At 41.6% G+C, this 25,032-nt stretch overlaps 1 protein-coding gene across 7 annotated transcripts; it reads right to left on the bottom strand.

Moving 5' to 3' along the window:
* Window positions 1–250: 250 nt before the first annotated feature.
* On the bottom strand, window positions 251–25,027 carry PLEKHB2 (pleckstrin homology domain containing B2). 7 transcript variants are annotated; one of them, XM_038416064.2, is made up of 8 exons: window positions 24,576–24,723; window positions 13,673–13,720; window positions 12,876–13,028; window positions 10,020–10,125; window positions 9,238–9,277; window positions 5,437–5,526; window positions 4,142–4,250; window positions 251–2,948 (listed from the first exon to the last, which is right to left on the bottom strand). In XM_038416064.2, the coding sequence occupies exons 2-8, from the start codon at window positions 13,707–13,709 to the stop codon at window positions 2,812–2,814; spliced, it is 672 nt and encodes a 223-aa protein (XP_038271992.1). In that variant the 5' UTR covers window positions 13,710–13,720; window positions 24,576–24,723; the 3' UTR covers window positions 251–2,811. The 7 variants fall into 7 exon arrangements, with proteins under 7 accessions (XP_038271992.1, XP_038271996.1, XP_038271998.1 ...); XM_038416068.2 differs by having other exon boundaries at window positions 10,020–10,122; window positions 24,576–24,720; XM_038416070.1 differs by lacking the exon at window positions 24,576–24,723 and adding an exon at window positions 24,250–24,397 and having other exon boundaries at window positions 10,020–10,122.
* Between the last annotated feature and the right edge of the window lie 5 nt (window positions 25,028–25,032).

Raw genomic sequence — 25,032 nt, 5'->3', positions numbered from 1 at the left:
AAACCTGTTTAAAGTTTAACTAAACTGTGCACATGAAAATTCTAACAGCAATGAGTTCCTTTTCCTTATGGGTTTTACTCCTACAATCAGGGATTTAGATACAATTTTGTGCTTTCAGCACAAGACACAGAACTCCCATGCTGCAGTCAACACACCCTGTAAAAATTGGAAGTAACTGCTAAGTTACTAGACCAATCTTTTGTGTGCTTTGCTTTCACCACCATTACAATCTAACAAACAAAACACAAAATTTGGAGTTATACGTAGCTGTTTTTATTTTCTACATGTTACACACAACATAGCACAGGAATAGGCAATCTATGAATTTTCTATACCGCTACTTAGACTGGAGAGCTCCAAATAACTTTCTGTACTACTGTGATACCACCAGTTCCACGGTAACATCCAGTCTTGCAATATTAACAAAATTCATTTAGGGCCTGATCCTGGGAAGAGCTTAGCACCCTCATCTGCATGAACATCGAGATACTGAGCACACTGCAGGACTGGGCTCAGAGAGAGGATTCAGTGATGCATTTCAAATATTTTGGATTGGTACATGGGCCAGTTTCTCTTCTGGGAAATGTATTCTTTTTAATAGGATTATTCCTCTTTTGAAATGCCAGGTGTTGTTTCTGCACAACATGTTCTTATAAACACACTTTTCTTGGATGAACAGGTGCAGTGCCCGTTGAGCTCACTAGGAGCCATTACATGCACATAAGGGAAGAATTAGTAAAATGCAGTCTGTTCCAAAGCCCCTTGAAGTTCACTGAAGGACATCGATTCCAGTAGGCTTTGGTTCAGGCCCATAATTAGTAATACATCCAAGGTAATGTCAGTCTCATTAGAACATTTCTTTTCAGTGGATTTTAAAATGTGTCCATTTATGACAGTTGGCCCCAACACAGTCACAAAAATTTTGCTCTCTCAATGGCTGTTAACGAAACTTTCCGAAGCGTTGAAGAGTCCTGTATTGGTTGTACAGCACAACCCAGACAGACAATACAGCTTTAGGTTAAGCCAAGTTTATTCCTTCTCATCAAAAGCTAATATGGCTGCTAGATCATCTACTTTCATCTTCCCTGACATACTCTGGCTTTCACACCTTGAGGATTTTAATCAACTTCCAATTGAAAGCTTAAAGAGGCAAAAGCGTCAAAATATTAAGACAGCATCATTATAGGAAGCTCAAAAATAGCGGAAGTATAAAAATAAGACAACTTTCTACAAAGATCAAAGCTTAGGCACCCTACACCTTTTCCCCCCCAATAAGAAAGTATATACATGTCTGCTCATTGGTTCCTTCACCATGCCCAGTACAGTTCAATTTGAATTATAAAGCAAGACTCTGCAACTGGTCAGGAATGAGAAACCACTCAGCAGTAGTGAGCCAGTCAAAGGAGGGAACAGCTCCTTGGTGTATTTTTTAAAACGGTTCGTTAATGGTCACCGTCAGGGATTGGGTTTTATATACACACAACCTCCCCTAACATCACAGCATCCATATATCCACCACCAGGCAAGACCTTGCAATGGGAAACTGATGGAATGGTAAGGTAACGGACAGGGAAAGCAGATCTGCAGCTCATCTGTGACGCACTGGCACGTACCATAGCCTGCATACAAGGTCCACTAGAGTTTCTTTCCCATTTCCCTCGATCTGTTTTTGGTCTGCTCCTCCTTTTCCTATTCACCCCTGGTCCCCTCCTCAAACCAGCTTAACCAATTAACACACCCCTAGGGGTACTGCCAGATCCAGCACTGCAAGGATGAATGTGATCAGCCATCTTCTCTGGACTTGGTACAAAGAGCAATGACACAAGAGCTGAGCACAGGTGCAGGACCTTGCACACCACAACCCCTTCCCCACCAATGTATTTGTGACTGGGCATGGGGAAATAACACCTCTGCTCGATCCCAGACTCTTCCCATCCTGTTTCGTTACCCTGTTTTTAAAGTCTGAGTCCCAACTGCTTAGAGTCTTGCGGACTAGGTTAAAGAAAAGGCTTGTATTGATAACACACATTTCTCTCGCTTTACGAGTACTGAAATCATTCCAATTTCTTTTAGCAGAGAAGGAATTAAGGAGCATTTCCTCACTTTACCAATCTCCTTGCTGAGGATTTTGTCTTGTAAAATGGGTTTGAGAAGTGGGCATGCTAACTCCACTGCCAATGTATTGCAAAAACCCTCCACATTTACACATTCATTTATGAAAATTCAGTGCCAGCCACTGAAAAGTGCCGTAGGGGGACAATTAATAGAAACCTGCATATCTATCTTCAGGAGTGTTTTGTGAAGTCAATAGCATCAATTCCCTGAATATACGACTTCAATACACTTGGCTGCTACTACACTAACATGCTGGCGTTAGCAGCTGGACTAACTAGACCATTCAAGGCTTAAAAATAACCACTTGTTCTGGAGTCCTTATATTAACAGTCTATTCTTAAGACTGGTGACAAATGACAACCCTTAACCCTTTGCTTATAATATTTCATTGGTACTAATGATGATCACTGATCAATGGGCAGAATATAAATCTATCAGATAGCCAAGCTTCATAAAAAAAAAGCTCTCTTGAAATTCTCAAGTGCATCTTTAACCATATTTCAATTAAATGGTGCCTTTAAACCTTTGCCTTGGGATAGGTAAAAGTGGGTTAATTATAATTATCACTACTAAAAAAAGGTATTCCTGCATTTGTCTTATTAAAAACTTTACAGTAAACAGTATTTTGCAAAATATATTATTGCACAGGAAGAATAAAGGTTTTTTGGAGCTACAAATACAAAGATCCCAGGGAATCTAGAAGACCCAGAACAATGATCCCAGGGCCATTCCAGTCGCTGCTCCAGCGAGCATGCCCAGTGCAAGGTCTCCATCATTGTCACGGTAACGTTCTCGAATGATGACATGATTTGCAGGGGGCTGGCCATAAGGTCCTAGAAAGTAGTAACAGTTTGATTAGAAAGAGTTCGTACATATGTTTTGATTTAGATGCAGGCTTGAAGAGCCTACACATTTACCCACTCTCTCACCCTGTATACTTGAACACTAAAAATATTTTTCCTTGCAGTTGGTATGGTGAAAACCAACTCCCCCTTGGAGTTGGGTGCTGATGCCAATTCTTGAACCTGCTAGGACAGAGTACAGACAGCAGCCTTCCCCAACATCACAGAAAAGGACAAGCATAATCCTATGGCTAGCCCATAGGGCTAGGCAACCAGAGATGTAGGTTCTATTTGCAGGTCTGGCACACATTCCTTTTATGGCCTTGGATGAGTTACTTAATCTCTGTGCCTCAGTTTCTCAATATTCAAGATGAAGATAAAATCCCCAACCATAAAAGAGCGTTGTTGGCTTAATTCATGTACGTTTGTATTTTGAGATCTTCAGATCAAGTGCCATATAGAAGAGCAAAGGTGTATTACTATATCCGAAGCCAACACATCTCTGCACTGGATTAAGTCTCCAGCTACTTAGAAGTCTGCCCCGCAGCTCCTCAGTCTTCCTGTAAGGTTGGCACTTGGGAGAAGAGCTCTCTAGGGAAAACTACATGCATCAGGAAGTGCTCACAGCAATTCATTAAGTAGGATCTTTTCTCTCAGAGTCTGTAAACCAAGGGCCACGCATGGTGCCAGAGGGCACTATGTGCAAGAGGAGGTGGTTGAGTGACTCAGAGCTAAGGTCCTGACTGCTTGTGGTCTTTAAGGGCTTGGTAAAAAACAAAAAACAAAAAAAACAAACGCCCACACACGAACATTAAAGTTGAAGGGGAAGATTATGTTCCCACAGAACTTTTTGGGAGCGTAGACATGTTAAGCCAAATCTCTTGGACAAATTCCATCTTGAGTCGGTACAGTCTCTTGCTAATCCCCAGAATGGCTTCAACTGAACACAGAATTCTTCACTTCCTGACTTTGTCTAGTGATAATTACCTCCTTCCTCTCAAAAGGGAAAGGTTAGTCCAGTGGTTAGGGCAAACAGGTGGGTTCCTTCTAAAAACCACTTACCGCTACATTCAGCATCAAGAGTGATGGCAATATTCCATAGGAAATATATCACTTCATAGTAACTTTAGTCTTGATTAGAAAGCACATAAACCAAGCTGGAGGAAGGAGCTGGTATTCATTACCTTGGTACGGATACTGATAAGGAACAGCATAGGCTTGTCCATTAGAGGCATAGATGACTTGAGGACCAGGAGGGGGATATGCACCATTGTACTGCTCGTAGCCATAAACCTGGGGAAATTAAATGCATCTGTTAGAAGATGTTTCGCATCTTTTGGATTTGTTTAAAGTGTTTAGCTCTCCACTCCATTCCTGGTGCGGTTTAGCGATAATCAAAATCCACTATGTAGAAGGCAGCACTGTGCTGTGAAATGGGTGTAGGAGACCTTCCCATATAGTTAACCACAGTATTTTGCAAGTTAACATCTTCAGTTCCTGCACCACCAAATTTAGCCATTGTAGAACTATAATAATGCTGTCACTTAATACACACAAGTGTGGCTGGCCATGGCTTCTATATAATTCTGTCTTGTGATATGCTAGAAAAGCACAGCCATTCAGCAGCTGACAAGATGGGACCAGTAATGACATGTTAACATCCCTGATCCCTCATGATAAACACCCTATGGCCACACCTCTTCGGAGGCAGTCTTTTCACTAATCTACAGGAATGAAGCATATTGCTCACCGAGACTGTTCACAATCAGAACTATTTATAAACAAGAGATTGGTTGTTCTGTTTCAAAGCCCAATCAGTAGCACAGAAAAGGACCAGTATTTGGATAATATCATATAGCACAAGTCAGAACATACTGAGATCAGCAAATATTTTGGTCCAATTGCTGCCCCATCCTAACCCCAGCGAAAACAGGATCTATATCTATCTTTATATACACACGTATGGGAACTATAGTTATCTGAGTTACTATGAAATCCTGGACACAAAGTCCTTATCTGTTTTACAAATGTCAGCTCCAAGCAGTAAAACCAGGAAGAATTATAAAATAGAATTTTTATCCTGGAAGTGCAGATATATTGTCAAAGCCTTCCAAAAAATTATTGCATCTCTTTGTATTAAGGGTGAATACCCAAGATTAAGGACGTATGGCCAAGATTTGCAGAAGTGACTAGTGATTTTGGGGTGCTTCCATTTTTCTCTGCCCAATCTAAGACTCCTTAAAGGGGCCTGATTTTAGAAGTGCTGAGCAACCACTATTCAGAAGTCAAGACCCTTTAAAGGTGCCTCAAGCTGGGCACCCAAAACCACCACTCATTTTTAAAAACTTGAGCTTTTTCCATTTAAAAATAAGCTATGTTTAAGAAAAAAGTCAAACCAATAGCACTTCCAAGGAACAGAGTCTGAGTGTTCAATACAGTCTTTTCACACTTATTTTATGCTTCCTTATTACACCCCTACCTCAGGTGATGGGGTAGCATACGCGGTGTATGGGGGAGGAGCTGAGGAAATTGCAGTCTCATCGTATATCACTTCAGAACCAACACAGCCCTAAACATTAACAAAGTAGACAGCAGTTATTCACTTCTTTACATATAAGAGAACAGACTAAAATACGGACTAAACATACAAGTGACCCAACAGTAAACTGAAGTGTTCCTAGAATTCCTGAGTATATTTATTACTGACAAGTGTCAATATCACACCATACCTATGCTTTAAATGAGGAGCTTTATTACAGTAGCACACAGTACAGACACCAAGTTTGCAAGGTTTTCTAGAGAATATAACTTCATTGGGTGATCCACAGCAGGAAGAAAGAGGAGAGAGCATATCACATAATGCTGCAGCAGGAGACCGAATAGGGGAGCAAAGCTTCGGTCAGATCATAGCATCATAGAATATCAGGGTTGGACCTCAGGAGGTCATCTAATCCAACCCCCTACTCAAAGCAGGACTTTATTTGTAATATCTGATTTATTTATTTATTATCCCCAATATTTGCCCCAGATCCCAAATGGCCCCCTCAAGGATTGAACTCACAACCCTGGGTTTAGCAAGCCAATGCCCAAGCCACTGAGCTATCCCTCCCCTCCCCCCCAGGCCAGGTAGGAGCCAGGAATGCAGATCAGCAGCTTGAATCAACTATTTTCTTTTCTCGGACTCATTTTATTCCCCTTACCTTAACGTTTTCAAGTGATAACGTACTGTTTTCTTGTTCAGGTTAAATTGATTAATTTGTAGGTGGAAAAGGAGGATTCTTCTCATACAAGTTTATATACTCTGCTTTCAGTCGCTCTGGAGTAATTCCACTGAGCTCTATGGAATTACATCAGTGCAACCGAGTACAGATGTTAACCTATAAGGATCAAAGGTAAAGCACACAGCTGCACCCAAACATTTCATACCAGTGACTTAAGCTTCTCAGCAACCCATGCACTTTGCCTACAAATAAGACAAGGACCAGAAAATAGCAGATCTATATTAAAACATCCCCTTCCTTCAGCTGTTTGTAGAAACATACATAATTTAAAACATTACACTGAAGCTATTTTTAGAAGCACCCTCTGCTGAATCTGTGTCCCTTCCAAAGGCAGTGAGGAGGGGCAGGGAAGTAACTCTCACAATAACCACTGTAGATTTCCAATGGTTTGTTTATATGTTTCAGAACGGCCTTGGGTGTTTGCCCCTAGTTGTGGCGATGCACAATGCTGCTCCTATTCAACCGAAGGCTTTCCAAAAGGAAAAAGGCTAGCTTTATATCTATACTGTTCCCATAAGCTCTTAAAAATATTCTCTTCCTCCCTCCCTGCAAACGCACACAAGTAGATTTATACACACCAGGACTTCCATTGAACTCATGAGACTACTCAGGTGTATGAGAGTTTGCAAGATCAGAGCCTAAGTGACCCAATTGTCAAAAGTGGGACGCATCCAGATATTTCTAGTGAAGTCATTGGGTGCTGCTAGACGCTCAGCACTTTTGAAAGCATGATCACTTAGATACCTGCAGATGGACTCTGAATACTTCAACTTCTTTATCTGAAATCTTATCCTAGAGGTTTAACAGTAGATAGCATCTGAAGGTCACTCTCTAAAGCCTCATCTACACTCGTGGCAGCCTGTAGTATATATGTAGCATCACACTTCAGTGAGTAGCTACAATTAGCAGTGAAAGGCTCTGGCAGCAAGGAGGTATTGGAGTCTTTCCCCCCTGCTCAAGTCTTTCACTGCAGTGCAGAAAGGCTCCAGCACTGGGACACTATGTTGCTAAAAATAGCAGTGTAGACATGGGAGGCACTGCTTCAGCCTGTAGAGAGCCATGTAGGGAACATAATCTAAGGTTCTGTCATGTCTTTACTTGCCGAAGCAATGTCTCAGCGTCTACACATCTATTTATACCCATGCTAGGGAAGCGTGTAGTGTACGTACTCCACACACCACCATAAGCATAGACTTAGCCCAAGACATTAGAGCATAATTTGCAAAGCTGATGGCTACCAGTTAGTTTCAGCATCTAGGTAACTGAAAGAATTCAAAAATATAGGGAGTTTTGTAAACAATGTGCAATGACTCTGATTCAAGAGTAAAACAGAAGTTCTGTACCGCCTCTGGTTTTCAGAGATTCATTCCTTTTCCCTCTGTTTAACACCACGATGCAACATAATGTGGCATTCTGCACTTTAAAGCAGTTACTTGGTACAAGAAGATAGCACTTTTACCGCACTACAAATATTGCTTCAGGTATCCAAAAATATAAAGTGTGTCTCATGATTGGATATAGCAGCTATTGTGGCAACGTGGGTGTCAAGAGTATGAAATAAGCCTTTGGATGCAGGGTCAGTACTTCCCAATGGAACTGCAGTATTTCAGACACATGGTATCTAAGGATATGTCTACCTTGCAGCTGAGATGTGTGCCTAAAGCAGGGATAGGTAAAACTTGTGCCAGCTCAGCTTGAGCAAGGATGCTAAAAACAGCAACATGGATGTTGCCAAATTAGCAGCAGTTTAGGCTCACCACCCAATTTCAAACCCACCCAACCCCCCCAAGTCTGACCTCAGGTGGCTAGCCCATGCCACCCCGTGCAAAAAAGTCCACATTGCTATTTTTAGTGTGCTAGCTTGAGCCGAGATAGACCAGGTCTGCCTACTAATGTTGGGAATCACACCTCCCAGCTGCAGTGCAGATATCCCCTTAATATTGTTCTTTACCAATTTGGGGAAAGCTATTGCCAGAAAGTGTTCTATAAGCCAGCCTCGAAGAAAGGCAAAAAAAGTGAGTCAACGGAAGAAATAGGATGGCTAAGCCTTCCAGCAGAGCAATGCCACAAGTTATATTATAAGCTGCAAGGGTTTACAACTGAGCACAGATTGGCCTTTACAGATGATGGAGTGAATAAGCCATTTTCATTAGAGCTAAACTTTAAGGTGCCAACAAAAGGGTTTTTAATTCTGTTTTCCAGGGAGTTTACAGTGGTAGTATTTAGATACTAGATAGAACATTTGACTCAAAAAAGACACACACAATGTTAACTGCAAACACAAACTATGCATTTCAGCATGCAGTTATCCGGTTTGAATACATGCATGAACCATTTTTGCTGTAGCCCAAGTTTCTGAAGTTAGTTCTATACAGTATGATTTCCACAGAACTACGTAAAGCAGCTTGCAAAGGCAGATTTTGCATCTTCTACAAGTGAGTCTAGCAACTGTGTAATATCTACAGAAATGTGGCTGCCACTCATTTCAGCTACAGGCTTCTCTATACATACACACACCCGCTACCATCATCTGGCTTCCTTGTGGACTACCCACATCTAGATGGGCCTGATCCGAAGAGGTAATGAGCAGTGAGTCAGTCAGACTGCATCTTAACCAGCTACAAAAGAATTCATGAGTGCCCACAACCCCAATCCTCATTCTTCGTCTACAGATCAGCCTTCTCCCCATGATAATGCCTGCCAGTTTTCTGAGACTCCTCCTTCAAATGAGCCTTACAGCACAGTAGCTGTAGCACTCCAAAAGATCACTTCTCTTTTAACTAGCATGCACAGACACAAAACCCTCCTGCTACCACAGTTGTGAGCATCGGATCCATGATGTTCATACCCCTTTTTGGCCCAGGCAATGCTGGACAAAGCACAGTAATTCAAATGGGTTCTTGAAGACAGTGTAAAGGAAAATTGCTAGGCGGCTGACTGCCACTCACACACACTCCCTCCCTCCCCCATCACTATGGAAACATTCACAGGGCACTTACCGCATTTGTTCTAGCATCCTGGAGAGCAATTTTCCATGCCCTGCAAGAAACATTATTGAATGGATAAAGAGATACAAGAAATGTGGAGTAAGGTTCTGAACAAAATACAGTTAGGCATTAAGATATACAGCAGGAGACAAGTTTCAGTAGACAAGTGATATGGTGGGAAATGTATATTAAAGTTACTGTGGGTGACAGGGTGACCAGATGTCCCGATTTTATAGGGACAGTCCTGATACTTGGGGCTTTGTCTTATATAGGTGCCAATTACCCCCCACCCCCATCCCCATTTTTCACCCTTGCTATCTAGTCACCCTAGTGGGTAAGGGTAGCCTAAAGTTAAGGTAGGACATATGCAGAGGGATTACAGGAAGGAGGTATTAATTCCTCTGTACAGTCCATAAGCTTATGGCAGAAGTAGTGTCTGCTGTTTTGGGGGTCCTTTTTGTTTGAATCCAAAGAAGGGCAACAAAGAGCCAGGCATTAAGATGCAGGAGACCTGCAGCCACACAGAAGATGGGGCATCACTACTAAAGTAACAATTTGGAGTGGAGGGAGGGAGGGACACAGAGGTGTCCCCACCATCCCTTCAGCCAAGTTGCACCTGTGCCAAGGTGTAACGTAAAAAGAAGACGAACATAAGCCCATATCAAAGGAACATTCTTCCTCTCAGCATTCGCCTGCATACAGCTACCTTGAGGAACTCCAGAATATTTGGGGCCCTTTCTTGGGCTACAAAGAGCTAAGTACAGCATGTTAAACAACAGTCTTTGGAAACTCACAAGCAGTCATCTGCACTTTCTGCACAAAGGTTGATTGTTTTCCCATCCCGACAAACAATCTGCAGCAAAGAGTCTCTTGGCTTCCCCTCTGGGGGCTGGAAATCTACTCCAGAAAAAGAAAGCCAAAATATTAAATGGAAATCTTTTGAAAACAAAATTCTTTACTAATTAATATTCACAATGTCTCAGTCCTTCTGGTCAGGTTTAAGTAAAGCAATGAGCTTGAGTTATATAGATGTTGGTCTCCTAGGTCGCATATACACTGCAATAAGAGACCCATGGCACAGCTGCGGGTCAACTAACTCGGGCTGTGGGGCTAAAAAATTGCAGTGTAGACATTTTGGCCCAGGCTGGAGCCCGGGATCCCTCTCATGCGGGTCTCAGAGCCCAAGCTCCAGCCCAAGCCCAAACATCTACACTGAAATTTTATAGCTCCACAGCCTGAGCCCTCCAAGCCAGAGTCAGCTAACCCAGGCTAATCACAGCATAGACATATCCCTAGGGCAGGGGCTCCATCAGGACAGGAGAAAGTTACTTCAGCTTAGACTGGCTGCCAGTCAAAAGCCTCTTAGGGAAGGACTCCGACCTACCAGCTCGTATTTCGTTGTTACTGTATATAAAATGCTAGGCTAAAGGTTCTGTTAGAGACAAAACTGCACACACAAATCCATCGTGACCAAGTGGGTAAAAAAAAAAAAAAAAAAAAAAAAATTAAATTCAGCCAAAACACACACAGATTAAACTTCAAGTTCTCCCCTACCTGAAATCAGAAGCTGCCTGCATATATGGCATCAGCTCAGAAGACCCCAGCAATTTTGTGCTTTAGGAAAGATGCAACAGTTTTTCAGACCATAAAGCCACTTCCAACTTGAAGCCTCAACCAGTTTTAAAACAAATACACATATTGAATTTAAAAGGCTGTAATGACAAAGAATCACTTACCTGTTACTAGACCAAGCAGAACACCAGTGTTAGAGAGTAATTATGTGCTAAGAGCACAGTATTTCAGTGAGTATATCCTCTCCTCAACAAAACAGACATGCTAGCTTTCAGGGTGGATAAAAATCAATTTAAAAAATAAATAAAATAAATAAATAAAATCTGATTTTTTTTTGATAAAATGGTTTGAGGAAAAAACCTAACTAAAGATAGTTTTAATTAAGATCATTATAGCTCAAAGATCTCTCACCAGGAAATAGGGATTATAAATTCTAATTCTATAGTATGAGAAAATATATTCATGTAATGTTCAAGAAAAGTTTTGTAAACGAGTTCCAATAGTTCATGGATTAGGGACCCAGTTTTATGAGGTTCCACAGGCTTCTGTATAGATTTAGGTTAATCTTTCTATCTACCCAATGGGACTCGGTGCTCAATCTAGAAGATACCATCAGAGATGCTTAGTTTTGCCGTTCTAAAACTGTGGATTTGTCTCTCCACAGATAACATGCTTATTAACAGCAAAAATGTTTTATTTCTCACCTCTATATATTATTTAAACAAACCTCAACCCTATGCTCCCTCTGAAAATTTGTGTACAGAGTCAAACCCTTACCTCTCTCTAAAAGTGCAAAGTTTCAGAAAGTTCAATGAATAGAAAATTGTTGGGGGTGGAATAGATCTGGACAAGAAGAAGTAGTCTAGAGATAAATGCGAGAAGGGAGGGACACATAGTAGAAACAAAAGTGAAACTGTTTGAGCAGCATATTCCAGAAGTCTTGAGGTCTTTGAGTGTAGCCTTCATTGATTTGAGATCTACCATACCATTCTCTCACTAGAAGGGAAAACCTATAATGGCAGCAGTGATTTTTAAATCACTTTAAAGGTGTATAGTGTGTACCTTCTAAAAATGAAACCTACATCTGAGTTGTGAAGAATATGTATTAAATTTATAACAGCCAACAAGAATGCACTTTTATGTAGATATCCATGATTAAATTGAGTCTTCCTGCACAGTGATTTAAATCATGATTTAAATCAAATCCACCCCGCTATCCTTGCTGCCTACCAGAGAAGGTCACGCTGAAATCTGGGGAAACATATTCATGGGAGTGGATTGCTAATCAACCTGATTCCGCTCAACTAGAGGCCTTAGCCCTATATTGAATAATACAGCAAGGACCTAAATCAGCCAGGAGTCCACATTCCAAGTCACTAGCCAGAGCGCTATAATCCCATTTATAGGCAAGGAGACAGCTGGATAAGGCCCCATGCACAGGACCCTGCATAAGGGCCAGCCTTGTTCCGTGTGCTGGCTGCACACTGAATACAATGGCAGGACAGAATGCAGAATGAAAGGAGATGCAGCCTCCCCAGGAAACTGTGGAGAGCACCAGACTGAACATCACCAGCTGTGTGTATTTCTTGTTGGGTTGTGCCCACTGAATGGGTGTTTCCTTACCAAATAAATATACACTCTACTGCTGGTATCCTTCTGGTCGATCAAGTATCAAGTGAACAAGTGTCTCTAATAAAAAGGGCACGCTAGAAATGAGCTTGCTAGTACTTGGATGGGGCCTTCCCTCTAGTTCTCTTTTCTCCTCCCAAGCCTCTGGACAGAGCCAGCTCCACAGTGTCCATCAGAAGCGCACGACATCAGGTGCATCAGCAGTCTGCTATTCATACACCCAACTCACACTTCTACCACAGTGCAGCCCTTTACTCATAGTTTATGCCAGCAGAATCAGTGTAATATACCACAAGCTCACCATCACTTGAGTAGTGTTTTCTATGTGAATTGCAACAAATGCCAAGATGATTACCACATGATACAATGACGTGAGAAGCCACTCCCTTTATTCGTTTACAGATATGGAATCAGGAAAGAAATTTTAAAAATCAAAAAGCACGTTCTACCTCGGCATTCATTTCCCACTCTGATGTTGATGCAGTGCACTCGCATGTGGACTTTATCCTCAATGTCATGACGCTGCTGATCATCATAGAATAGTAAATGGCCATCAGACCATAGGTCAAACCAATTCTTCTTCCAACGACGTAAAATAGTGCCTAAAAGAATGGAGAAAGTCACTTCTGGGAGCACTGATTGGAAAATGCTCATGTCTAATACAGACAAAACAGCTTTTCAATTTGACCCTTTGAACAAGGTATTCCAAGGGTCCAACAGCTAATTGCTAATTCATTTTGCATCAGGAAATCTCAACTTCAAAACAAAGGGACAAACAGTACACAACAAATAATGCACGATAGTTAGGCCTTATGCGTTATTTCTTATTTAACGATTAGCGTTATGATAGCTAGGTTGTTTTTTTAAGCAAACAAACTAATGCTTCAGGATTCCAGCATGTTAGTGACCAAGTACTACATGGGACCAAGTGAATAAGCAAAGGCTGGTAGTTATCCGGTAAATTTTCCAAGCTCCACTTATAATAATCCATTGGGTTACATTTTTATTTTTTTCTACAAAGCATTAGTTATAGAAGACGACTACTAAATAAGGCACGCTCAGCTATAGCAATGCCTATGTTTCCCATTATTGTAATCCAAAAGGTCAGATGGTGATGCTATCCTTATCGAACTGTTTAAATGGGACATAAGGAAATATATTTTCCCTACTGATGGTCTATAAGAGAAACGGATATACACAGCCAAACTGTATGTTGGGGAAAGTAGGTAAAAAGCCAGGTACTCACTTTGCCGAAGCAGCCATCCACTCTTCACAAATGCCATCTGTGTTTACTCTAGAGTGAGAAAAGAAGGGGAGGGAAATCAAAACTATAATCTACAATACATTGCAACAAAAATCAATATCAATCAATCAATCAGGGAGAGGAATCTCTAGGTATCCTGGCTAGTTGAAACACCTTGGTGCATCTAGCTGATGCATGCACAAGAGTGTGTCCTTCCTGAAATGCATTCCCATTGAAAGACTACATGGCTGGGATACAGTCTGAACTATTTCACAGTGATCTGCAAGGGTTACATGAAGACTATCCAGATTATCTTTTGGCAGCTGGAAAGATACCCAATAAAGATCAGTTAATATTCCACAAACTTTTACACTATTAGTGAATGCAATGAAAAACATCCTGTGATGTTAGGAGAGACTTTAACTACTAGTGACCTATTTCTGTTCTTTACTAAGTCATGTTATCAGACATATAGATGCACACAATATGTTGGAGAAGAGTCAACACGGCTGGGAAATCATGCCTCATAATCTATTAGATTTCACTGAGGGGCTCAACAAGTATGTGGATAAGGGGTGACCAAGTGGATATAGTGTATGTGGATTTCCAGAAAGCCTTTGACAAGGCTTGAGGGAAGATCCTTGCATGGACCAGTAACTGGTTAACAGATAGGAAACAAAGGGTAGGAATAAATGGTCAGTTTTCACAGTGGACAGAAGTAAACAGTGGGACTCCGCAAAGCTCTACTGTACTGGGACCGGTTCTTCTCAATATATTCATAAATGATCTAAGAAAAGAGATAAATGGTGGTAAAGTTTGTAGACGATAAGAAATTACTCAAGACAGTTAAGTCCACAGCGGACTGTGAAGAGTTATAAAGGGATCTCACAAAACTGGGGGACTGGGCAAGAGAAAGGCAGATGAAATTCAATTATTAATGCAAAATAATGCTCATTGAAAAACGTAATTCCAACTATACATACAAAATGATGGCGTCTATGTTAGCTGTTACTACTCAAGAAAAGATCTTAGACACATGGCAGCAGCAGTCAAAAAAGTTAAAACAATGAACTATTAGGAAAGGGAAAGAGAAAGACAAAATATATTGCTACTATACACCCATAAAGCCATGGTACACCAACACCTTGAATATTGTGAGAAGTTCTGGTTGCCCCATCTCAAAAAAGAAACATTTGAATTGGAAAAAGCATAGAGAAAGGCAACAAGAGATATTAAGGTTTTGGAACAGTTTCCATATGAGAAGATTAAAAAGACTGGGACTGTTCATCTTAGAAAAGAGATGACAGAGTGGATCTGTTAGAAGTCTACAAAATCATGAATTTTGTGGAGAAAGTGAATAAAGAAGCGTTATTTATCCTTTCATATAATACAAGGGTCACCCAATGAAATTAATAGGCAGCAGGTTTAAAAACAAACAAAAGGAAGTACTTCTTCACAGAATGGACTGTCAACCTCTAGAACTTGTTGCCAGAGGATGTTGTGAAGGCCAGAAGAATAACTGGTTTCAATTAAGAATTAGATACGTTCCTGGAGGATATGTCCACTAATGGTTATTAGTCAAGCCTCTGACTGCCAGAAGCTGGGAGTGGATGAAAGGTCACTCAATGAGTTTCCCTGTTCTGTTCATTCCCTCTGAAGCATCTACCACCAGCCACTGTCAGGAGACAGCATACTGGGCTAGGTGGACTACTGGTCTGACCCAGCATGGCCATTCTTATGTTCTCAATATTAAAGACCAGTTTTGAGTTTCACTTGAATTGACAAAAGCAACACATTCCCAACTAAAACTGCCACTAGGAGGGTGTGCGTCAGCAGGTGACTAAAAATGAGGACTTCATTCCCGAACACGAGTCAATTTCATAACTGTTCCCCTGGTTTTCATAACACTCCATGGATTTCCTCTATTCTGCTTCTCAGAATTCATAAGCTACATCACCACCCTAACTTCCCCATCCACTCAGAACTTCCAGCCGTGCCCTTCTTTCGGTCCTTGCTGAACACCTGCCCCAGCTATCCAACCTACAGCAAAGCTCACCAGGACAAAAAGGAGGACATAATGTAATGTTAATGGGGAAGGGAAGAGTTCTCCTTTATGACCTGAGTTGTCCCATATGAAAACTATCTCCATCTCCCTCTGAGAGGCATTCTTGTTCCTGAACTTGCACCTATTTAAAATGAAAAGTTCTTATTTCTCTTTAGCTTTCAAGTGACGCTATAAAATGCTTGATACTGCATATAAAGGACACTACACTAAACCAAGTTCTATTGCACATTAAACTCAACTGCTGGGCTGCTCCATTCTGGATTTGGTTGCACAATTAAGGAAATTGAACAAACCTCAAAAGGAAATGTAGGGAAGAGGGGGTTTGTTTTTATAACACAGCTGTTTTGACTGTTATTTATTTTTAAAGGGTTGGGGTTTACTCACATGGCTGTGACTCAGACAGAGCAGCTAGAACAAAAAAGTGTTTTTCAATTTGCAACAAGGTCAATCTTCAGGCACAATTTTTTAACTTGTAAATTAATACTATGAAAGATGCAGGAGTTTAAAGGAGATTCAGACCCCTTTGACTCTACTATTCAACATTTGCTTGTTATGAAAGTACACAAGAATATCCATTAAAGGTCTCACTGATTTGACATATTTTAACAAGTTTGCTGTTCTCTGCCCCTTTCCAGCTGAGGATCTCAAAGAGCTTTACAAAGGAGACTCGATGCCCTCGCAAATTATGGTAACTATCCCCTTTCAGAGATAGAGAAATTAGAACAGCTCCAAAGTGCTGTCATTATAATCTGTATTTACAGATTTTAAAAAGTGCAAAAATAGCTCCAGTATCAACTGCCCCCATGTACTCTCCGAATTTAGAAGGGAAAAGTTTGGTTACGCAGAGACTATCTGTTCAGTTTTAGCTCAGGTCCTTTATTAATATCAAATTATAAACCTTTCCACACATAAAAAAAAAAAGGTTTAAAATGGAAGTCCTAGTGAGAACTCAGGTAATGCTTTACTACCCAGTTCTTACAACAAGAATCTAAAATATTCTTAGCCCTGTAAGCATGACATCTGCTCCTCTGCCCCTTTTCTAATTTCTAAATTTAGATCTGTGGGTGTCAGGCCTCATGACTTTACTTAGCCCCAGGTATAACTCTGCCACTCTCAGACCAGGCACCAGTATCCTGTGTATTGACTGTTCTGATTCTAGTAGCAGGTCCAACTGAGTTTGAGCAACTGCTATTTCACACACCTTGATCTCTTCAGCAGTCTGTGCCCAGAAGCATATACAGTGACCACACAGCGCTCTTAAACTGTTTATTCTAACAGTAGGGGAAAAAAGCGTTTATAGAAAAAATTTTAAACCAACCAAGTCTATATGAATGTCTCTCTTACTTGAAGAGGAGCTCTGTGTAAGCTTGAAAGCTTGTTTCTCTCACTAACACACACAAGTCCAATAAAAGATATCACCTCAAACATCTTGTCTCTCCAATATCCTCAGACTGACACAGCTACAACACCACTGCATCTCTTACCTAAAGGCTTACCATCCCCAATTGGTAACCTAAGCAGGCCTCACTTCAGACACCCCTATCTGTATCTCTAGTTCCCCCAAACAACTCCCTCCCCTCTTGACAGAGTGTTCGCTTTTAAACTGTCCAGAATTTTTTTGATCTCTAGTGCGTGCAGGCCTTTTCCTATCTGGGCATTGTCTCTTAACAACTCTCAAGTGTTTGCTGAGAAGTAGCTTAACTTGAGCCATTCTTTCCCTTCCTGCTTGTTTTTTCCATACAGCCCCCTTAAACTACTAAACCAATATAATCATAAAGTAAATGTCCAATAACCAAATCAATAGAGTATTCATAAATTATTATAGAGCAGCTCCATGCCTGTCACAATTCTATCTATAGGAAGCTGGCACATCTTACCTGCAGGACTCCAGATATTTTCTTATCCAGGCAGGAAAGACAACAGAACATACTAGAGCAGTTTCAGACATTAAACATGCATAAAGGAACATCACACAATCAGGCTAGGTTACAATATAAGATGAATAGGAGTCATTTAAGGTTTTACTATATAGAGTGTTCTGAAGGACCAGTGTGTGGACCGGAGCCAGTCCCTGAGATCTCCCCGACACAATTTAGGAAGGCAGCAAGCGGGACCCTGGTATCAAAAAGTTTGAGAAACACTGCTACATATGCCAGACAGTTGGCGAAATTCCTCCTAAGTGAGAACTCAGTTTTTAAAATGAGGAGGAAAAGTACTGTCATTGTCTTGCAACACATTACATTACAAGAGGTGCTTGAACATACCCTTGTATTTCTTAGTAGCCCTGCTACAGGTGTATATAGAGTATACTGAAATGTATCTTATTAGCTGCTTGATGTTAAAGAACACAACTGCAGTTAATTACCTTATTACAATGTGATCAAGGAGAAAGGCAACCTGCTAACAGATGATATCCTAGCCTAATTATTGTACTCCCAGGACTATTAATAAAGAAAACTGCTCCCATTGTACACAGTCAAAATTCTGGAAATTTGGGATAGCGAGATCAGCTTCTAGACAGGCATTAAACTATGTTGTCTAATTAAAAATAAAGCTTTTAATTATAACTGGCATTTAAGCCATCTTGCTAGAGCATCCATTTTGATTAGAACCCTTTGTAAGATCATAACCTGCTTTAAACCAGCTCATATCCTGCTTTAATGCGAGCTTAAAGCCAGAAAATATACTTGCGTTACACACTAAGGCTCCAAACCTTCATACACATTTACAATTGCTGGTTTTTATGCATTGCTTTCAATTGGACTAAGTGTATGTGAAGATAATCAATCATGTGCTTAAGATTTTGCAGGATCACAGCCTAAATTCTCACAATTGTGATAACAGTATCAATATGTCCCAAAGCTCCTTAGCTATGCCATCAGCATCACAAATGCACCCCTTTTCCAGCAAGATATCAACTGCTACCATTGGACACAGAAACTCTTTCCCCACTAATTCCTAATATTGGAAAATTAGGAGTTGTTCGCATGTATGTTAGATCCCTTCTATATTATTACCTTTTGGATTTGTTTTGTATTAGTAGATCTCTTTATATTTTTTCCCCCTCCCCCATTTAAAGTGACAAATTATAACTGATCAGGTTAACATGAAATCTAGAGCACGGGTTCTCAAACTCCTCCCCCCCCCCCCCCATGGACCACTTGAAAATTGCTGAGGGTCTCAGTGGACCACTTAGTGATCTTTCCAAATGTTGTTTGTACCGTTAGCTAACTACTGTAAAGCACTTTGGATAAAAGTGCTATATAAAAAAACCTTAATAATTAACTTTTTTTTGTTCTACAAATAAAAGCACAACTCATATTTTAATATCAGTAGTCTTATCTTTCTAATGCGATGGATGTGCCCTCTCCCCCCCTCGCCGCAGCAGCCCCCAAACTGGGGCTGGGTCTCTCCCCTGCCACAGAGCTGAGGCTGGGAAGGAGGGCCATCCCTCCCTGGCAGCCACAGCCCTGGAGCTGGGGAAAGACACCACCTTCTCTGGCCACCGCAGCCCTTCACATCCCAAATGTCCCCCACCCCTCTCTTCTCACCCCACTGCCCCCTCCCACCTACCCCCTACTCCCCCCACCACCTCACCTCACATGTGCATCTTTTCCAGGGTCCAGGCACCTAATTAGTGGACCCAAACCTGCGCAGTTCCACTAATTAGGTGGGTGGCCCTTCATTTTCTCATGTGTGGCCGCCCAAGTGTGCGCCTTAGAGTGAACTATCCGCGGACCACCTGAATGGAGTTCGTGGACCACTGGTGGCTCTCAGACCACAGTTTGAGAACCTCTGATCTAGAGGTGACCGTAGTTTACAGCACTCAGAAAACACAAGATCAAGTGCTACTAGAGGCTCTCCATATTTACACTTTATTGCTTATCATCTGGTCTTGCTACTCACTTCTTTTTCTAAAAAAAAAAAAAAAAGAACCAACAACTTCCTTCCTCCTACCTAAAACAGTTCTATAAAATACCCCACTTAATGTAGCATCCAAGCACCTGATGATCTTTAATGTACACCCTAATGACACCCATAAGGTACGGCAGTGCTATTATTCCCATTTTACAGATGGGAAATTGAGGCACAGAGAGACTTAAGGCCCAGATCCTCAAAAATTTTTAGTCTAACTTCCACTGATTTCGATGGAAGATAGGAGCCTAAATACCTCCAATGATTTGGACCTAAATGTCTTGGCACAGTCACACAGAAAGTTCCATGCTAGCACCCTACCCACTGGACAACCCTTCCTTTCTAGATCTTCCAAAGTTCTAATTGTATTTAAGCTTTAAAAAAGAAAAAAAAAACACAATTTTCTCCCACATGTGAAACGTTTACAAATGAAATACCAAGCTGTACATAAGGGACAATCCTGTGTGGTACTGAGTACCCTCAGTTGTTATTAAAGTCAACTGGAGCCCCAACAGTGAACTCTCATGAAATCCCACTGACTTCAGTGGTTGTAAGCGTAGTGTCAGGCAATGAGACAGTTGTTGATACCTTTGAAACGTACCCACACTGTTAGAATAATATAGAGTTACCCCCTGTGGTACAGAGCAGACATGTTTCTTCCATCAACTGTATATTTTTATTTATTTATTTATGTATTTTTTAAGGAGAGACCAAGAAACCTTTTCTTCTGAACAATTAAAAGCTACATATAAAGTTTAGTGGAGGACTGCTTTTTTAAAAAGATACGCCCTGTAGAAAGTCTAAAAGCGTATCATACAAAAAACTGTTGATATATCATTACCGTGGGAAAACAAACAAAACAAAAAAACAGTGGTTGGACAGCAATTGATGATGGTTATAACATTTTGTATTTATACGATATTTTGCATGTAATCTCACGTATGACAAGTTATGTGCTGCAGTAAATTAAAATAAACTAAAATTAATTTAATTAAGTGCATGACACTTACTTCCAGTGTATACAAGGATAAATCTCACACAGGCAGGTAGAATGTATTACTCTCAGCACATAGATGGGAGTAGCATTGAAACTCAACAGATATTCTGCCCTGGACCTCTGGTAAGGAAATATTTAGTTTTGAGAAGAAATATGATGTATGCATGCAGTCAACAGTAAATTTTAAAATATTTTCAAAATTATAAAAGCTAGCTTGATAGGATCAGTTATAATCGAGTAGTATTTGCCTTAAGTTAAAGTGTAACTAATATATGAAAACAGGATTTAAAATAGAACAAATTGGGAAGTTTTGTTGACACCTGTGATAAATGAATCAATCATTGAAATCTAAAGGTAATAATACAATGGTGCTCTGCAGACATTGGACATGAATTAACAGCAGCAGGACTGAAAAGAGCTATAGCTGTCCCCCACTGTGAAGATTAGCAGCATTCTTCCTCCTCCTGTTTGCACATGACAGCTTTCATTTCCAGAAACTGTAAATATAATCCAGAATATCCAATTGTCTCTTTTTGTAAGATATGTACTATTCCCAGGGGCAGATTTTTAAAACCTGCCTTCCCTACTCAGATCTGCTTTTGGGAGGGCAAAGAAAATTGCAGGGACAATTAATAGAATTCAGATGGCAATCGTCCCAATTCTGCAACTGGATCTCAGTGGGAATCTGCCCATTCAGACCTAACTGCAGGATCGGGGCCCAGCATGGTAGATAAAAAAAATCCATGATTTAAAAAAAAAAAAAAAAATTTTATTTAAACCAGATTTTTGATAGATTTTTTCCCTCAAAAAGCATTTTATCTAAAGATCGTTTTAATTAAGATACATTATCGCTCAAAGATATCTCATCATGGAATAGAGATTATAAATTCTAATACTATAGTATGAGACAATATATTCATTTAATGTTTAAGAAAAGTTTTGTAAACGAGTTATAATAGTTCATGGATTAGGGACCCAATCTTATGGGGTTCCAGGGGCTTCTGTATTGATTTTTTAGGTTAATCTTTCTATCTACACAATGGGACTCAGTGCTCAGTCTAGAAGATACTATCAGAGATGCTTAGTTTTGCAGTTCTCAAACTGTGGATTTGTCTCTCCAGAGATAACATGCTTGTTAACAGCAAAAATGGTTTTAAAATAAATAAATATATAGAGGTGAGAAATAGTTAAATAAAGCAATTCAAATGTCTGTCTGGTAATGTTCTCCTCCTAATACATCATGGTAAGAAAATCCTTCAAATATTAATGGTTAATCTGTCGAATTGGAGATCGACATTTATGAAGTCATTGGGAGGTGACCTGCTTCAATTTCCTTTGGTAAATGAAATAACCAAACAAACAATCATTCATTTTCTGATATAGCTGTAAAACTAAACTGAAAAGTTTCCAAAATCACAGAATAGAGTTGGAAGGGACCTCAGAAGGTCATCTAGTCCAACCCCCTGCTCAAAGCAGGGCCAATCCCCATAAATCACTTTAAAAATGTATAGTGTGTACCTTCTCAAAATGAAACCTACATCTATCCCTGAGTTGTGAAAAATATGTATTAAGGTTATAACAAACAATAAGAATCCACTTTTATGTAGAAATCCATGATTAAATCAAGTCTTCCTGACTAGTGTTTTAAGTCAAATCGGCCCTAGGGCCAAGATACCCAATTGTTCCCATCCATTAGATACGTACACATCTCAGTAGTGTTAAGTATTCCTGTGAATGACTGAAGATGGAGAATTAGGACTACAATATAATTAAGGGCAGCCAGGGTGAGGCTGGTCCAAAAATCAGGCCCAGAAAGACCTGGTTACAAAAAGATCAGTTTTGGAATTATGCTAATAGTCCCTACCAGATCTTGAGGGGGGAGCGTTTCAGGGTTGGCTTAGCAGCATTCTCCTCCCTAAACGTGTTCTTTTCCCCCCAAGCCTTCCCCTTTCTATCCCACCTCCCTGAATAAAAGTTATAGTAGCCAAATTCAATCATCAGCTATGTCCATTGAAACAAGTGGGAATACTTTGCCTTTTAAACTTCCCAATCCCGCAAATGGTTACATGTTGGCAGACTCGAGCCTCCTGAAGTAAACAAGCGCCATACAGAGCCACTTTCGGGATCTAGGCTAAGATTAGAAAGGGCCAAAGTCATCTAATTCAAAACCACTGGAGACTCACAAGTCAGAGCTCAGATACAAATGACTCATAGAAACAATATCCCAGTTACTTCCCTGTCCAACCCGCCCCCTCCCTTATGCATTCTTGCTTGTATTACATGGCTGTGTTTCTCTACCGTTATCAGAAATGGCTTATAACTTTCCACTATTGAACAACTTATACCTCTGCCATCCTGGCTACACTAGGACTATGCCTTGCACTACTTTCCCAAGTCTATCCAGAATACAAAAGCATTCGAAGTCTGCACCACTTTCGTATTCGTCCAAAAACACGTCCATCTGGACTCTCTAACCTCACCAATTATATACAGCACTATAAACACCTAAACCGGAATGAAATTGTTTACTTTTTTTATTTCAGTGAGGGAGGAAAAAAAGCAAAAACAAAACCAAAAAAACAGATAATTCAGTTTCAGTTTGAAACGAAAGAAAAAAAATGTTGGTTGGGCCACCAAACTGAAAAATTCATATATTCAATCAGCTCTAACCGATGCCTTCAGTTTAATCACACGTGTCACAATATTTGGTGTTTTTCTTAAAGCCCCAGTGCTGGAATCCAGAAAGTGCATGAGAATTTCAGGTTTTATTACAAAGGGAAATTTCTAGTCCTCATGGTTGAGGACGAGCTTGAAAAAAATAAAGCAAGTGTAACCTAAAGACTCAGAAACCAGAAGAGAAATAAAAAGACCCTCACATTTAAAATCATGAAGCTGTGTGTTTGTTTTTAACTCAGTCTCATGATTTTTGAATGGGTGGCAATACCACACTTTACAGACCTCTCAGACCCTAGGACCTCATTTGGGTGACCCTCAGCAGAAGGGACACGATTCTCTCCCCCAAAAGGCAGTGACAACACGACGCTAAGATTATGGGCAAGGGGAATATTATCCTAATGGGTAACGTGCTGGAGACAAGCAGCCTCTTCTTTTCAGTTAAGCCAAATAACTTCAGCTAAAGTTTTTGTTCTGTTTGCTTACCAGACCCACCCTAAGACTTCCTCAGTGAAGTGGGAGATTTTTTCGGATTTAAAGGGAGAGAAGAAAAGTCTCTCCTCTGGCGGGAAAAGGCGTTGGCTGCATTTATTGCAAGTACGCAGCGGTGGGTGCCAAGATATTACAGAGACGAGGCAGGGGAGGCATCTTTGATTTGGCCAACTTGTCCCGTTGGGGGAGAGAGACCAGCTTTCCAGCCACACAGAGCTGCTCTTCAGGTGTGGGAAAGGCACCTACGTGAAGAGCAGCTCTGTGTGGCTGGAAAGCTGGTCTCTCTCCCCCAACGGAAGCTGGCCCCAGTAAAACACCTTCCCTCCCCCGCTCTCTCTCTCTTATTTCAAGCAGACGCTTAGCCTCTCCCGGGCTTCTCTCCCGCCGCTTTCTTCTCCCTGCGCTCTGCCCCACGGCCAGCCCTGGCACTCGGAGCACCTGCCATCCGGGAGCTGCAAAGCCGAACGAAGCCTGCCAGGCGCCCTGCGGGCGAGGTCAGTAGGAATTAACCCCGTGCCCGAGCGGGGGACCGCAGGGCGAAGCGGCGCGGGGCAAGAGGCGCCTTCAACCCCGGCTGGTTCCAAAACAGCCGCTGCCCCTTGGCAGCGTCTCGATTCATCTCGCTCCCGGGCGGGGCGGGGCGAGGCTCGCGCCCGCCTTGCCACGGCTCCAGGCGGGACCGCAGCCGCGCAGGGGTTCCCAGCCCCGGATAACGCGCAGAGCCCCTGCCGCACTGACTCGCCCCGCGGCCCGCGCCTACGCACCTGCCGCTTCTTCCAGAACTGACGCGCGACCCCCCGCGCAGGGCGCCCCGGGCTCCTTCCTGAGGCGCGCTGCGCTCATCACCCCCTCTCTGACGTCAGCCCGTCCCGTGATCCGTGAGCTCATCGAATCCTACTGCGCACGCTCCGGGGCGGCTGGGAGTTGTAGTTTCCGGGCGGGGGAGGAGGCCGCGAGCGCGGCCGGGTTCTGCGCACGTGTTGGGAGCCACGCTGGATCGTGGGGAGTCCGAGCGCTCGGTGGGTGCTGCTGTACGGGTCCTTTCGCCCGCAATTGAAACAAAAGCACTCTCGGGGAGCGGGGGTCACTTTCCCAGGAAGCAGGCGCCAAAAATACTGCAGGGGCGTGTTTGGAGCCCCAACCCCCCCTACGCCATTCTCCTGGTTTCTGTTTAATGTCCTGGAGATCATGATGCACGCTGCGCAGCTGCACGTTTTCCCA

This window comes from Dermochelys coriacea, chromosome 9 (genome assembly GCF_009764565.3).
Source record: "Dermochelys coriacea isolate rDerCor1 chromosome 9, rDerCor1.pri.v4, whole genome shotgun sequence".
Lineage (NCBI taxonomy): Eukaryota > Metazoa > Chordata > Testudines > Dermochelyidae > Dermochelys > Dermochelys coriacea.
This window is presented reverse-complemented; position numbering and strand designations above follow the sequence as displayed.